The sequence below is a fragment of the Gymnodraco acuticeps genome, unplaced genomic scaffold (assembly GCF_902827175.1).
Source record: "Gymnodraco acuticeps unplaced genomic scaffold, fGymAcu1.1, whole genome shotgun sequence".
Lineage (NCBI taxonomy): Eukaryota > Metazoa > Chordata > Actinopteri > Perciformes > Bathydraconidae > Gymnodraco > Gymnodraco acuticeps.
Genome location: NW_022989742.1, coordinates 607505 through 620996, shown reverse-complemented (window position 1 = coordinate 620996; position 13492 = coordinate 607505). Strand labels below are relative to the sequence as shown.

At 41.1% G+C, this 13492-nt stretch overlaps 1 protein-coding gene across 1 annotated transcript; it reads right to left on the bottom strand.

The window, feature by feature from the left end:
* Window positions 1–862: 862 nt before the first annotated feature.
* bmp4 (bone morphogenetic protein 4) lies at window positions 863–9748 on the bottom strand. Its single transcript, XM_034221511.1, has 4 exons — window positions 9473–9748; window positions 5551–5673; window positions 4512–4876; window positions 863–2303 (listed from the first exon to the last, which is right to left on the bottom strand). Exons 3-4 carry the CDS (start codon window positions 4867–4869, stop codon window positions 1450–1452), a joined length of 1212 nt encoding a protein of 403 aa, XP_034077402.1. The 5' UTR covers window positions 4870–4876; window positions 5551–5673; window positions 9473–9748; the 3' UTR covers window positions 863–1449.
* Between the last annotated feature and the right edge of the window lie 3744 nt (window positions 9749–13492).

The window sequence follows — 13492 nt, the reverse complement described above, 5'->3', positions numbered from 1 at the left end:
TGATTATACTGTTTTAACTAATTATATTTGCACCTTGTACATGAGACATGATGATGTACGGGACACTCTCTGTGAAACAATGCACAGCCAACGTCCCCGGGCAGTTCAAAGGAGTCGCTCTCTCTAAACATTATCATATAATTTGGGCCAGCCGTCAGCTTGTAAATAAGTGATGTAGAAGCCTATTGTGTGATGGGGCACAGGTTGGAGACAGGCGTCTTTGCTCTGCCGGCATGAGCCGCTGGAGACAAAGGCAGGAGACAGAGCGTCTAACCTTTGATTCTTCTGAGGACTCAGCCGCCTCGTATCAGGGCAGGACGCATCGGCCACAATCATGCCCCCAATGTGGGGACGTCAGGAACAATAGAATAACTCTCTCACAGCCGGGCTCAACAACCCGCCCCGACTGCAATTGGATTAGCGAGTGTCCAACCACCACATGTTAGTCTAATTGACATAAAAGTGAAATTTGAGAACAATAAGGCCCTAACCCCATAAAGGCCTGCTAGCTTTGAAATGGCATACCATTCCTCTAACAGCTTCTGTGCTTGGAAAAAAAAGGATGAAAATTGAGAAAATGCTGAACCACAGGGTGATCATTTCCACTATTTGTCTTTCTTTGATGAAGTGTGAATTATTCAAAGTTGGTTAGTTGCCAGGTAATTCACCAAACCTTTTGGGACAAACAGAGCATCAGAATGTCTTTGCTTTTGTATATTTTCTAAGCTAAAAACACTTTAAAAAACCATCAGGGAGTTTCAGGCTTTGAGTTTGATTCTCAATTAATGTAAAACACAAATGGGTAATTACTCTAAACTTGTTTACACCCCCTTATAATAGATTTGAATTAAAGTAATATAGGTTCAAATGGATTTAGTTTTAATGGGCTTATTAAAATCACCAGTCAAATATTATTGTAAAGAGGTTAATCAAGACACTCAATGCACATTTCTGATTATGTCAACTTTTCCTTAAAAGTCCTGACGCAGTGCTCTTAACCTCGCAAATAGACAAAGGGTGCATCTTGTGATCTGCTGAAATGTGTTATTGTAGGCAATTCATGTTTTTATTTTTTTCTCCAAAATGTATATCATATGAAAGCAATAAATATTACCAGTAAATAAACTTTACTTTTTAGATAGTTTTTTTCTCAATAAAAAAACCTTATACAATCTAATGTACATTATGAAAAGTTGTACAGCTTTTTATGTTTAAAATAAGAACTCAATTTATTTTTAATATGTAGATATAAATATATATATTTTGTCAAAATATATGATCATATTGTCAAAGAAACAAAAAAAAAGTGAGACAAACATACACCTCAACATAAAAGTTATAAATAAGGGTCCAAGTGAACATTTTTGGGAGTAAAGAACTTCTGATTTGTTTAAAGCGTCCATGTTGTTTTTGTCATGTCGCCAGTCCAGGTTCCTGTAAGTCTGTGTGTTAGCGGCAGCCGCAGCCCTCTACCACCATTTCCTGGTAGTTTTTTAGGACCACCTTGTCATGTTCGTCCAGGTAGAGCATGGAGATGGCGCTGAGCTCTGTGGGCACGCAGCAGGCCTTGGGAATGTTGTTGTTCACAGAGTTCACCAGTGTCTGAACAATGGCGTGGTTGGTAGAGTTCAGATGATCCGCCAGAGGAAAGGGGCATTCCCCGTGGCAGTAAAAGGCTTGGTAGCCAGGGGGCGCCACTATCCAGTCATTCCAGCCTACATCGCTGAAGTCAACATATAGTGCGTGGCGCCGGCAGTTGCGGTTGCGTTTCCGGCCCCGCTGCTTGGGGCTGCGCTTGGTCCGGCGGGTCAGCGGGTGACCCTTCCCATCGTGGCCAAAGGTAACCAGGAGGGGGCGTAGCTGCTCCCAGTCCTCGCCCGGCTCCCGGTGCAGCGAGCGGCTGACGCGGACGTGTCGGCCCTGGTGGCGTGGCGTCTGGTTGAGGTGCTGAACCTCAATGGCCAGCCCATAATTTGCGAGGCCCTCACGAGTCCAACGCAGCACCGCGGGGCTCACGTCAAAGCTCTCCCAGCGCGACGCGTTGTGGCGGACAAGCCGAGTGTCCAACAGCTGCGTGATGAGCTGCCCTGGCCGCGGGGGCTTCAGCACCTCGTACACGTTTATCCGGTGAAGCCCCTGGGTGTCTGAGAAGGCGTCAGCGATGGCCTCGTCAATCTGATGGCGGTAGAGCCTCAGTTCGGCGGAAGAGAGCAGCTCGTCCTCTGGGATGCTGCTGAGGTTGAACAGGAAGCGAAGGGGCGTAATTTCTCCATAATCCACATCATCTACCCTCTCCATGTGCTCTGAAAATGAAGAGGAGAAATAAGGAACGTTAAATTAGCTGCGGAATTCCTCACCATGCTTGTCATGTCACCTAATGCAAATTAAACTCATTACTTTATACGTGAATATTATGTGATAATGATTCTATACTCGGATATTGAAGTTTACATGGAATACTGTATCTCCTTTTCACTGTACCAACAGATACATTGAAACTAAACCCAACACTTCCTCAATCTATCCTGGCTTTATTGACATTAAATAACGGACACTTTTCAAGGCCTCTGGGATATTGAGGAATACAAATATACACTGTCCAAGCTTCCTTATCTATCCATAAGGATTATCCAGCCCTTCTCTCAATGCCTTTCTCTGAGCACTTTGCTGAAACATGCATTACAAGGAGGGTGGTGATTAACGTACCACAGCTACAGTATAAACACAGTGGAGGCTCCCTGTTCCACGCTCAGTCTGCAGATTTCTGGCAAGATCACCATTGTTGGGGAAAGGAATGTTGTGTCTACTATTTTCCTGCTCAATCCACCCCTGTTATTTCACACCCAGGCCCTAATCTCACCCAGGTGGTTCTCATTATTAAAACCTGCTGTGTTTTTGATTAGCTCTGCAGTTTGTTCACTTAAGACGTTTATCATTTTCATCATGAATAATCATTAAGGAGTCAGACAATATAGTTGAATGTCATTTATCTGAAGCCCATGGAAAAGGAGGTCTTGCGAGGGAATGCATATTTTCTTTTATCTGAGCCTTGTATTTAAGCTTATAGAGCATTTTAAATACATTGGAAAAATAGGGAGATGTCACCTGTTCCACACAGCCAATACAAAACAAATGTATCTTGCTGGATTCAAGATGAATGGTTACATGGTTTACCTATCCTGTAAACATGCGCCTCACCTAGCTGTCCGTTTGTTGCAGATTGAAATAACTCACAGTGTTTTAGACAGATCACTCAACTGAATCACACTATCGCACATAGTGCTTTCAAAGGACCAAGCACTCCCACTCAAAAGGCCTCAAAGCGTGTTATTAACATAGTTTAGCAAAAGAGAAGGAGGGTAAATGCCTGTAGAGAGCAGTAGAAACTAAAAAAACACATACGCTTGTTTGCATGCACACACACATTGCATCACAGGCAAAAGTTCCTCGTCCAGTGGAGGTGCTCTTTCTTCTTATCTCCCGGTTCGTTGCTCTGTGGGTCTGTGTTACTACTAGCAATATGTTTGACAAGCCCCATTGAGGCTGACTCATCCCTCCTTCCTTACTCCTCCTCCCAAGGGCGGACATGTTCTGTATCCCTAAAGCTCCACGGTGTTCTCAGTGCACCACATTACAAGTTTGCTTCCACACTTGCCGAGTCTCATACATCACTTTTGTGTCTCGGCCATAGATGTCAAGCATTTACGTCGACATGTCTAAATCTAGCTTTCCGACCTCATCTTACTTTCAACAAATCGGCTACCCTGGTGTGTCTGTGAGCCTAATTGAAACCTTTGCATCCATCCTTAAAACTAAGCAGACCCAAGACACAATAAACAGAAACCCTTCTAACGTTCCAGTCTTTCTATCACACCAGCTTCTGAGACATTTTTTCCATCTCTACAGAGCACCGTCTGCTCTCAGCACCCACATTGTTGGCAGTAGGGGCTTTATTTAGAAGGCTGCAGAGTAGCATTAAAGATAATTGCACGTTGAGGAAGGTCCTTCTAAAAGAGCCCTCCATATAAACTGGAGACATGAGAGAGGAGCAAACTCCAATTCAAGGCCAAAACCGGGCTTTTTTTAAGCCATGATCTGCTGGGTGGGGTGAGAAGTGCAAGTCAGTAAAACAAAGGTATGCTATTCCTTCTGCTGCTAACCAAACATGCAGGGTTTTGTCAAATGAGGCTCTCGAGAGCTTGTCTGGCAGATTTTGTTCTGCCCCTATGTAGACTGTTTGGTGACCACATCCTTGGATTCCTTGGTTATGGTGAGATGGGTGGAGCTCGCTTACAATCGTGTTTCAAGGGATGTAGGACTTTTCTTTTTACACTGAATACTTAGCGGTCCTCGCCCATGCTAATGAAATCCATTACTACCAAGATTATTGGAATGCCTGGTAACAATGAGTATGGTGTAATGTCTCAGTGTAGTACTAACATGATGTGTTCAACGTCTCTTTCCGCTGATAACAAGATTTCTGTCTGAATGTTATAGTTATTTTTTCTTACCCTCATGGTGGAAGCCCCTCACAGTGTTGGCTCGACTGGCGGACCTCTCTGGGTACTCAAACGAGATGTTGTGCGCCCCCGCCTCCTCAGCCTCCCCCGACTGTAGCCGATAGAGGTCCAGCAGGTAGCGGGGCACCGTGGCCGAGCGGCTGGGCCGGGGCCGCTTCTTGAGGCCGAACATGTGCAGCAGCGTGGCCTCGAAGTCCCGCAGCAGTTCATGGCTCTGAGCGGCCGAACGACCCTGCAGGCCCGGAACTTTCTTTTTCCCTTCTTCAGGTATCAGACTAGCATGGTTGCTCTCTCCCAGCAGGACTTGGCATATTAAAATGACCATCAGCATTCGATTACCAGGAATCATGATGTCTCTATGGGGAGGAGCGAAGATAGAAGATTAGGAAAGTGCTGAAAATAGCAGAGGGGAAGAAAACACAAAGCAGAGGGACTAAAAAGGACCTCCATTTTAACTGACTTTACAGATTTGTCCTTTTCTACATGTCTTCACTAGCTTCAGTACACCCTCTTCTTTAAAAGTTCCCACTGACGGCAGACTCTAATTGGATTTAAAGCCCAGCTGCCTTGTTTACAGTAAAACAGTCCCCGATCAGATAGACCTCTTGCAGTTTATCTTTGGCGACATCCTCCAAAGGTAAACAGCTGGTTCAAGAACCCGACTTTTTTGAATGGAATCTGAGGGCCATTCCTCTTCACTCCCTCCCTTCCCCCGTCTCCTCCCTCCTCCACTATGATTAGACAAATAAAAGAGGCAGCCCTGGGGTCAGAGCAAATTCTTAACTGGATAAGGAGCAACAGTCTCCTCCAACAAGCCATTGGGCAAACCAAGGACTATGTGCCACACATTTAACTGAAAAAAAAGCTCTTCCTCATACAAGTGCCTTGCCCAACACCCCAAAGGGACTTTCAAGTCTGGTTAAATGCCACATAAATCAGTGACTCAGTGGACAGAGAGGAAAGGGGAAAATGTGAGATGCGGCAACGTGTCACATGCCACAAATTCAAATGGCATGGTCCACTTACTTACCGACAGAAAATAAAGCATGGGAAAACAGTCCATGTTTGTTGGGAGAAGGCAATGGACACGTTCTTCCAAGAAATGTTAGGTGGTGTTGGGCGGCTGCAGGAGAACGTTGGAGTGACCCTGTTCCTAAAAGATACAGATAAAAACAGGACAAAGTTATAAACTGAATGCAATAGCAAACATTTGAGGCTTTCATATCATTTGTACTTGAAGAGCAGTGGAGGATATATCTGTGTGAGTGTGTGTGTGTAAAAGACAGACCTAGTGTCTCTTTAAGGCTTATCATTTTGGCTCATAGGCAAAGCTAGCTATTTACTGAAACTGGAATGCAAGGAGGTATGTGCCACAACACAGACAGCAGATCATTAATACCTAAGACTGAAAACACACCTCATTATAATATTACATCTATTCCCTGGCAATTGATAAGAAACATGTTTCAAAAGCCCCCCCAAAGAAAACATTAGATCAGTGGCGACTTGAACTGGAAAAAAAGATCTGAAACTATCCCCTCATGTTCACACACAAGACCAAAGGGCTGATAACACCACTTTGATCACGAGTGGTAAAATCTATATCCAAAACAAGAGGGCTGTTTGCTTTCAGAAACCGTCTCCAAGTGAACTCGGTCAACCGTTATCCCTCCAAGCGACTTAGATCACCTCTTTAAGACAAGGAACCAAATGCATCTTTGTCAAAAAGGCCTCATCTCTTAGTAACGCTTCCCCACTTGAGGGATCACACAGGTTGAAGTGACTCTGATGACAGGGTCTTCTGCTCTTTGACATCACTGTCATCAGTAGCAACGTCTTTAATTCAGCCCTGGTGTGTGTACTGTTTTTTTTAGGGTATAATTGGCTTTTAATCTTTTTTTAAGCAGATTCTTAGACAAAATACCTCTAAAAATGAAATGTCCTGCATCAACAGTGCCTTTTTCCTCTGGTAGGTTTAACAAGCACAGCAACATGGCTCTAATGAATGACTCAATGATTTTACGCGGCATTTAAATGTGCTAAATGTCGTTGAATCATACTAATAAAAATTACTGACTTATTGACAGAGTGACCACAACAACAGCACCACAGAGCAGAAATGTCTACTCCGCGCTACGTAGGTCTTTGGTCATCATTTGGAGCGTGTTCCACTGGAGAGCACCCAAGCATTACTACACAGTGAGGATGCACATTTACAGGAACATTATGTGTGTGTGTGTGTGTGTTTGTGTAAATATCTGGGTTCGTATCTTTGCGATTATCTCGGCCTCTGCATGGCTCACTGTACATGCAATCAAGGATCTTTTTCCTAACAGCATTAGACTTTGACCTCCGATTGACCCCCCATCTTTCTCGGTCATGACACTAGATCCAGTGTGTGCAAAGAAAGGGTGATGTGCAGTGTGTGTGTGTGCATGAGCTAAACGGTGTGTGTGTGCCTGTACGCGTGCACGAGTGTATGCCACCGCTTGCATGTTCGTGAGAACTGTGGCAAAGAGAGAGGAGGGTTCAGAACATGATCAGCTCTATTACCCATGGGGTGGGGGGATAACGTGTGTGTGTTTCTGAGAGAGTGTGTGTATGTGTGTGCACATCTCTTACAACAAACGTTCATTGTACAGCGAGGGCCTCTCCCATGATTACAGGGATTCATAGCACTCAAAAACACTGACCATACAGAACATCTTGTAACTGTAACCAGCCACTGACAAAGCTGCAGGCTAAAACAGACAGACACTCAAAGTGGTGCGATGATGATGAAAGAACATGTAAGACAGACAGGGAGTAAACTTTCAACTCTGGAAAAAGTAATTGCGTTCATTTTGTTGGCCTGTTTCCCCAGATAAAATAAAGCAAAACATTTGGAGCTACACCAAACTCTGTTCATCTTTTGAACTACTTTACAAGACTTGTATCTGTATTATCTGACTCACTGCTTTTGATCAAACAGTAAAGGCAAAAGCGAATTCCAAGATTTGTTTTAGGAAGCTTCACTTTCAGAGGGTTTTGGTACTGAGCGAAAGACTTGAGTCAAATTTTAAAACGACAAATGCAGACCAGGCTGCAATTAGGCCGGAGCAGTCAACTGCCCTTGGCTTTGCTCGATCCCCCTTGGCCTCCCTCTCTCTCTGGCCAGAGATAATGTGATCAGACTATGCACATGGCTCTTCAGATGTGTTTTCTGAGGAATTTGACAGTGATGGTGGGAGAGAAAACCAGACAGAAAGAAAGAGGGAGAAGGCAGTTGGTTACCACGGGAACAGCCAAATCTCTGGCCTGATTTGTATCCTTTCAGATGCCAGTAATCAGTTAACTAACATGTTTATAGTCATGGGAATCATGTTTTATGAACTTTGATGCCATGCTAGATGAAACATGTCCTTTTCTGGTTGATATTAATATGTTTTGTACTATAAACAGTTCATAATTATATAAACTATTGTGATGGCCACTGCAAGAAATGACCTGATCAAAAACAAAACAAACACTATCCTCTAAAAAAAATATTTTCTTATAACAAGGGAGATTTAACTCAAGAATTTTAAATAATTACTTGTGCCAATGTGCCCATAAAATGTAATGTCCTCATTGGTGTTGAAGGAAATAAAACAGACCTGTAAAGTTTCTTGTTGTTGGATAGTTTAAGTTTGGGATTGTATTTGCTCCCAGTGAGCAGTTCAACAGTGAGAACATTCACAGTCAGTGAGATCACTGAAAGCAGGTTAATGGTTTTGTTAGCTGGAGTGAATTCTGAGAAACAAGTACTCCGATAAAAAAGATGATTTGCACGACTTTATTTTTAAATGTCCATGATACTTTCGATCTTTTTAAGAATACATGTAAACACGGTGAGAAAATCATTTTACCATACCTCATGCTATCAGCTGATTCCAACAGGTTGCAGGGTGTTAAATTAAACAATTGGAAAATATTATCACCAAAAATGTCTCCTGGAACAACCAAAATTAAATTGAAACCTTCTTTGCCCGATGCAGTTGATTTTATACATTATAATTATGTGAATAAAACTGTTTCTCTGCAGCAGAGAAACTTGAGTAGAAAAGTAAAGCAGTGTGCCAAACACGCCATGCGCCAGCAGGCCGCAATATGTTTTCGCTGCTGCAGCTTTTCTGTATTAAATGACGTAATTACACTTTATAATTTATCGTTACACAACAGGTAAAACCACATGAGTCCTTATATTACAACATCGAACAATTAACAAACTTGCATCACTTCTGCTGTGCGACTGTAATGGTTTGGCACTGACTGGTTTTGCAAACTTTGGCACAACATGACAGGAACGTGCCGTTGTAAATCTGGTTAAATTACGCACGATATATTTGTTTGCATTATTTAGAGTCAAAAATTATCTTAGGAAAATAAGGATGTTCGTCTTCACTCTTTAGATTTAATTCTGAGTTTGTGTCATCTCCATCTCTCTCATTACGCATGACACGAGGCAGATACAGGTGTGTATAGGGAAGATCGGTGCCAAACTTTGGAAAAGTCACAAATCGGAATAATGTAAACATTTTAATTATGTTGAAGAAAGACAGGCGTGGAGAAATTGGACTCTGTTTGGAAATGACCTCACTGTGTTGGTTTGTCACTGTTTAACTCTCCGGCACAAAAGGCTTTAACCTGTTGAGAGCTCTGCCAGGATAAGTGCGCTATTTGTTCCCAAATACTTGTTCATCCACTTTATATCCGTTTCTATGTCAATGAAGTAGACTATAAGATTATTATGGGCATGCATCCTTTTACATTTCTGCCGGTAAGTGCTGTCCAAACTCTCAGTAATGTCTGTTAAACGCGCACAAACACCACAGACCAAAAGTAAAAGTCACAAACTTCCTCCTGTTGAAATCAACATATTGCGTTCCTGAAAGCATGAAAAATCGGGAATGTGTGAGTAAAAGAGCGCTTACCATCAGTAGAGGTACAGGTATCCTCGAATGAAGTGAATATGAAAGGGAAGGTGAAAGGCAGTCCAGGCGTAAAGCCGAAAAACGCCGAAATGAGCCTTAAAGGGGAAGTTGGGTGCCTTTTTGGCTCATTAATCCTTTAGCGACACCTCTAAACGGACAAGAGGAGACAGGGTCGGAGTGAAGGCCGATGCTCGGGGTCTTCGGTGGGGTTTCCTTTCCCTATCCGTCTCGTTCAGCTCGTGGTGCGCAGAACGGCCAGACTTTGCAAATGATCCAGCATCTATGGCCCCTTGCAGTTTTTATGTGTCCGCCCAATTTACCGTCCCTGCCTCCTCCCCCCATTCCCGACCCCCACCTCCCTCATCTGTCTCAAACACCTTGGATAACCCCCCTTCTCTCCTCCTCCACTTTAAATAAAGAGAGCTCATTGCGCGCTGTTTTTTTCTTTCTTTTTCATTATGTGAAACTTTGTAATTTGACTGTGAATACCAGTCGAAGGGTCATGTGCTCAATGGTTTGAATCTGCATTTCAATGCTGGGATCCAGACAGTAAACTATGCGTAGCGTCGTGGTACCCAGGTCTGCAAATGTAAATCATTTCTCTAAAGAGATTTTGAGTGGCATTTATTGGCCACATATGTTATCCAAATGATCCTAACTCTCAGATTGACACAGTAAACAAGAAAAGCAGACTCATTAAAATGTCAAAAATCTATTAACAAAAAAAACTAGGACAATTCTTTAAAAAGTAATATTACCTGTGGCTGCTTTAAACCGTTATTGACCTGCTTCATTGCATCCACCTAAAACCCTCTTGGCATTAGCCCTGAAACACAGCTCATTTTTCAATGGATACATTATAGTTAACTTTCTACCAAATATATTTTGCTGGTTTTTATTCCCCAAACAGATGTGGGGGCATTTATTCCAAGATGTGTTCTCTAAAGAGGCAATCATTGAGTTAATGAGGCCCCTGATAGCTCTTCAGTCAGTGTACAGAAAGGGAGAAACTGAAGTGTTCTCTCTACTTTTTAAACCAACATTTTCTCTGTTGATTAACTTCATACTAAATCAAATATGCACCGTTTTTTTAACCCTATTTAAGGACAATGTGTTTTGATCTAAATTAATACTGTGCGTTTAAAGCTTTGATGAAACATTACAACGTTTCTGATGCTCATTAGGGGGTAACATAAAGTCCCATATGGAGCCTTTGTGCTGGAATATCTTTGGAGTGAATTCCATTGTTTGTAGATGTGTTAAAAAAAAGAACAGATGAACACACACACACACACACACACACACACACACTTTAATCAATCTAATACTCAATACTTTATTCAAACATGTTGTCATATATTGAGCCTGCACATTCATCATTATTACATTGAATACTTTTTATTTTTAGAAAAGCGGTTTTAGATAATTGCTTGTTTAGTTCAATTGTTGTTTGACAGAAAACATACCAATCTGTTTCCCTTTAAGATGTCTGAGAAATGGGACTATTACATCCTGCTCCTATTTATGTTAATATCGATCCAACAGCCAAAAGCCTTGCAGCATTTAACTAATAAAAAACAACAATTGCAGCTGTTTTGTTTGCAGCAGCTCTCTCCACATCAGCACATTATATGACACCATGTATTGTTGGATACAAAAATTGCTGTTTAAAGAATCAGTCTCAATTATCAATCATCTCTAACATTTATCCCAAGCTTGCAGGAGATGCATATGTTATGAAAAAACAGTGATACCCAGGGAGCTCCTCTGTGGAACACCACTGTAATAAGAAAGGCTGTAATTGGTTTCATTATTGTGCAACCATTACAGAACTCTGTGATGGAAAGATGCACTCAAATCTAAGGATTGCTTAATAGATATACTTTTGTACTTCCTTCAATATAATACTTTTGTACTTCCTTCAATATAACTCTAAAATGTTCTCACAATGCGCTTGTCAAGCGTTTATCCAGTGTTGTATAGGCTGTTTGCAGTAAGAAGCTTGTATTGTCTTTATTGGCAAAAGGGGCAAACCTTTCCAAGCTTCTAGGTCCCCGGGAATTTCCGTACTAATACTGACCAATGTTGTTGAAGTGGATTAACTAACTGATAAGCTGCATATCTCAGAAGTGTCGTATTCACAGCCTGCGGATTTATACTCGGGTAATGATTACATTTGGTTCAAACTTTTTTTTTTAATGAGTGTAAAAGGAAAGTTAAAGATAGCGTCAGAAAGACTGTGTTGTAATATAATGTAAAAAATTAAGTTGCATTTCCACACAAAATGTAATGTCAAATAAATGTGACATCTGACACTTACTTTTGAAACACGAATTTACATTCAATCTGACAATACTTGACATGACATGTTGCATTTACTTCCATTCCTTTACTCTAATGTGTTTTGTCTGCACTGTTTGCTCCTTAAAATCAGATAATTGATTGTGTTAATCATTACTTATCTCTCCAGTCACCCGGATAGACTTTGGTTTGGCTTTTAGGATAAATCCCCATGACAAAAAAAGTTATGCAAAAACTGCAGATAAGAGTCCTGCAGTGTGTGTCTGTGCGAATTTGGGAAGTGCTTTGTGACTCAGGCTACTTAATATTCCTCACGTTCTTACACATACCTTCTGCATGACTCTTGACACCATTGCTAAAACCATTTGTCTCTTTGATGGGGACCTTGTTGTGCACAATTTAGTTCTCCAGCCTTTCTTGTTGGATCCATACTGCATGTTTTCACTTTGAAGTTCTATTGACTGGGATTGATCAGGCCGAGGATCTGATATTTCAACACAAAATTGAACACATATTACTATTCGTCACACATTGTTCAACATTTATATCAATACAGATGAATCCTCTGAAACATCAACACGTTTTTCAGAACACTGGCACTTGTTTAACGATATTATCACAAAATAATTCAACTCATTTTTAAAGATCATAACAACACTACTTTAACACATTTGCAAAGTTGTTTGACTTTGTGCATATTGGTATCACATGTCACAGGTCATTGGTGCAGTGTTGCAGACATTATAACATCACGTCTGTGTTGGGTAAACTAACACTCAACAAATGATAACATATTTTAGTATGTCTGTGTGATTTATTAAGATTTATGAGATTCTGCAATGTAACACCAGCATGATTTTGTGTCAAAGTCAACAAGACACGACTCCACTGGCATTACCGTACACCACAAGATGCACACTGCAGATTAAATTCAAACACCTAAAAAAACAAACCTGAAAAATAGCATTTTGCGATGGACAGATAACACAAAAATCAACCTGAACTGTACTTGTACCTGTGATGAAATATGGAACAAGGAAATATATCCATGTCGTTATTTATTTTTATGGGTAGATCTAATCACAGAGGCATCTCGATTTGTGGCAGGAATACTTGGAAGTTTTCTTTAGCCTTTTAACCCTTAGATGCACGAGTGACTGGACCCTACACTCTTCCATAAGTGGGTCAAAAAGGACCCGTATTAGAATGTGTTTTTATGCAATTTTTGTCATTTTGGTTAAGAAAAATCACTTTTATAATATTTAGTATTATATTTTGGTTCACACTAGAAGTATTTTATATTTAATTTTTCACTATTTATAATTTAATAAAAATTGTTTACAATTTAAAAAAAAAACGTTTAGAACATATTGATGCAAACATCTCCGCTATTCTGAGACCCTCACAGTATTCCAGTCCCTTTTCAAAACTCTCTTCTCCTCTTGTCTACTCATAGCTCACCCCCCATCAATCCATGCCAGTTGATCAAGTTTGATAGTCCTATACCCCCAACCCTAACCTTCCCTTATATTGTAAAGCGATGTTGAGTCCTTGAAAAGCCCTATAAAAATATAATGTATTATTATTATAATTATAATGACAGGTATCAGATCTTACTGTGTAAAATAATCTTCCTGAGAGGTGTCACTGATGTAGTCTGTGTGGTCTACAGTGAATGTATTCCTGACATACACAGGTGATAAGAATCAAAGGTTCCCA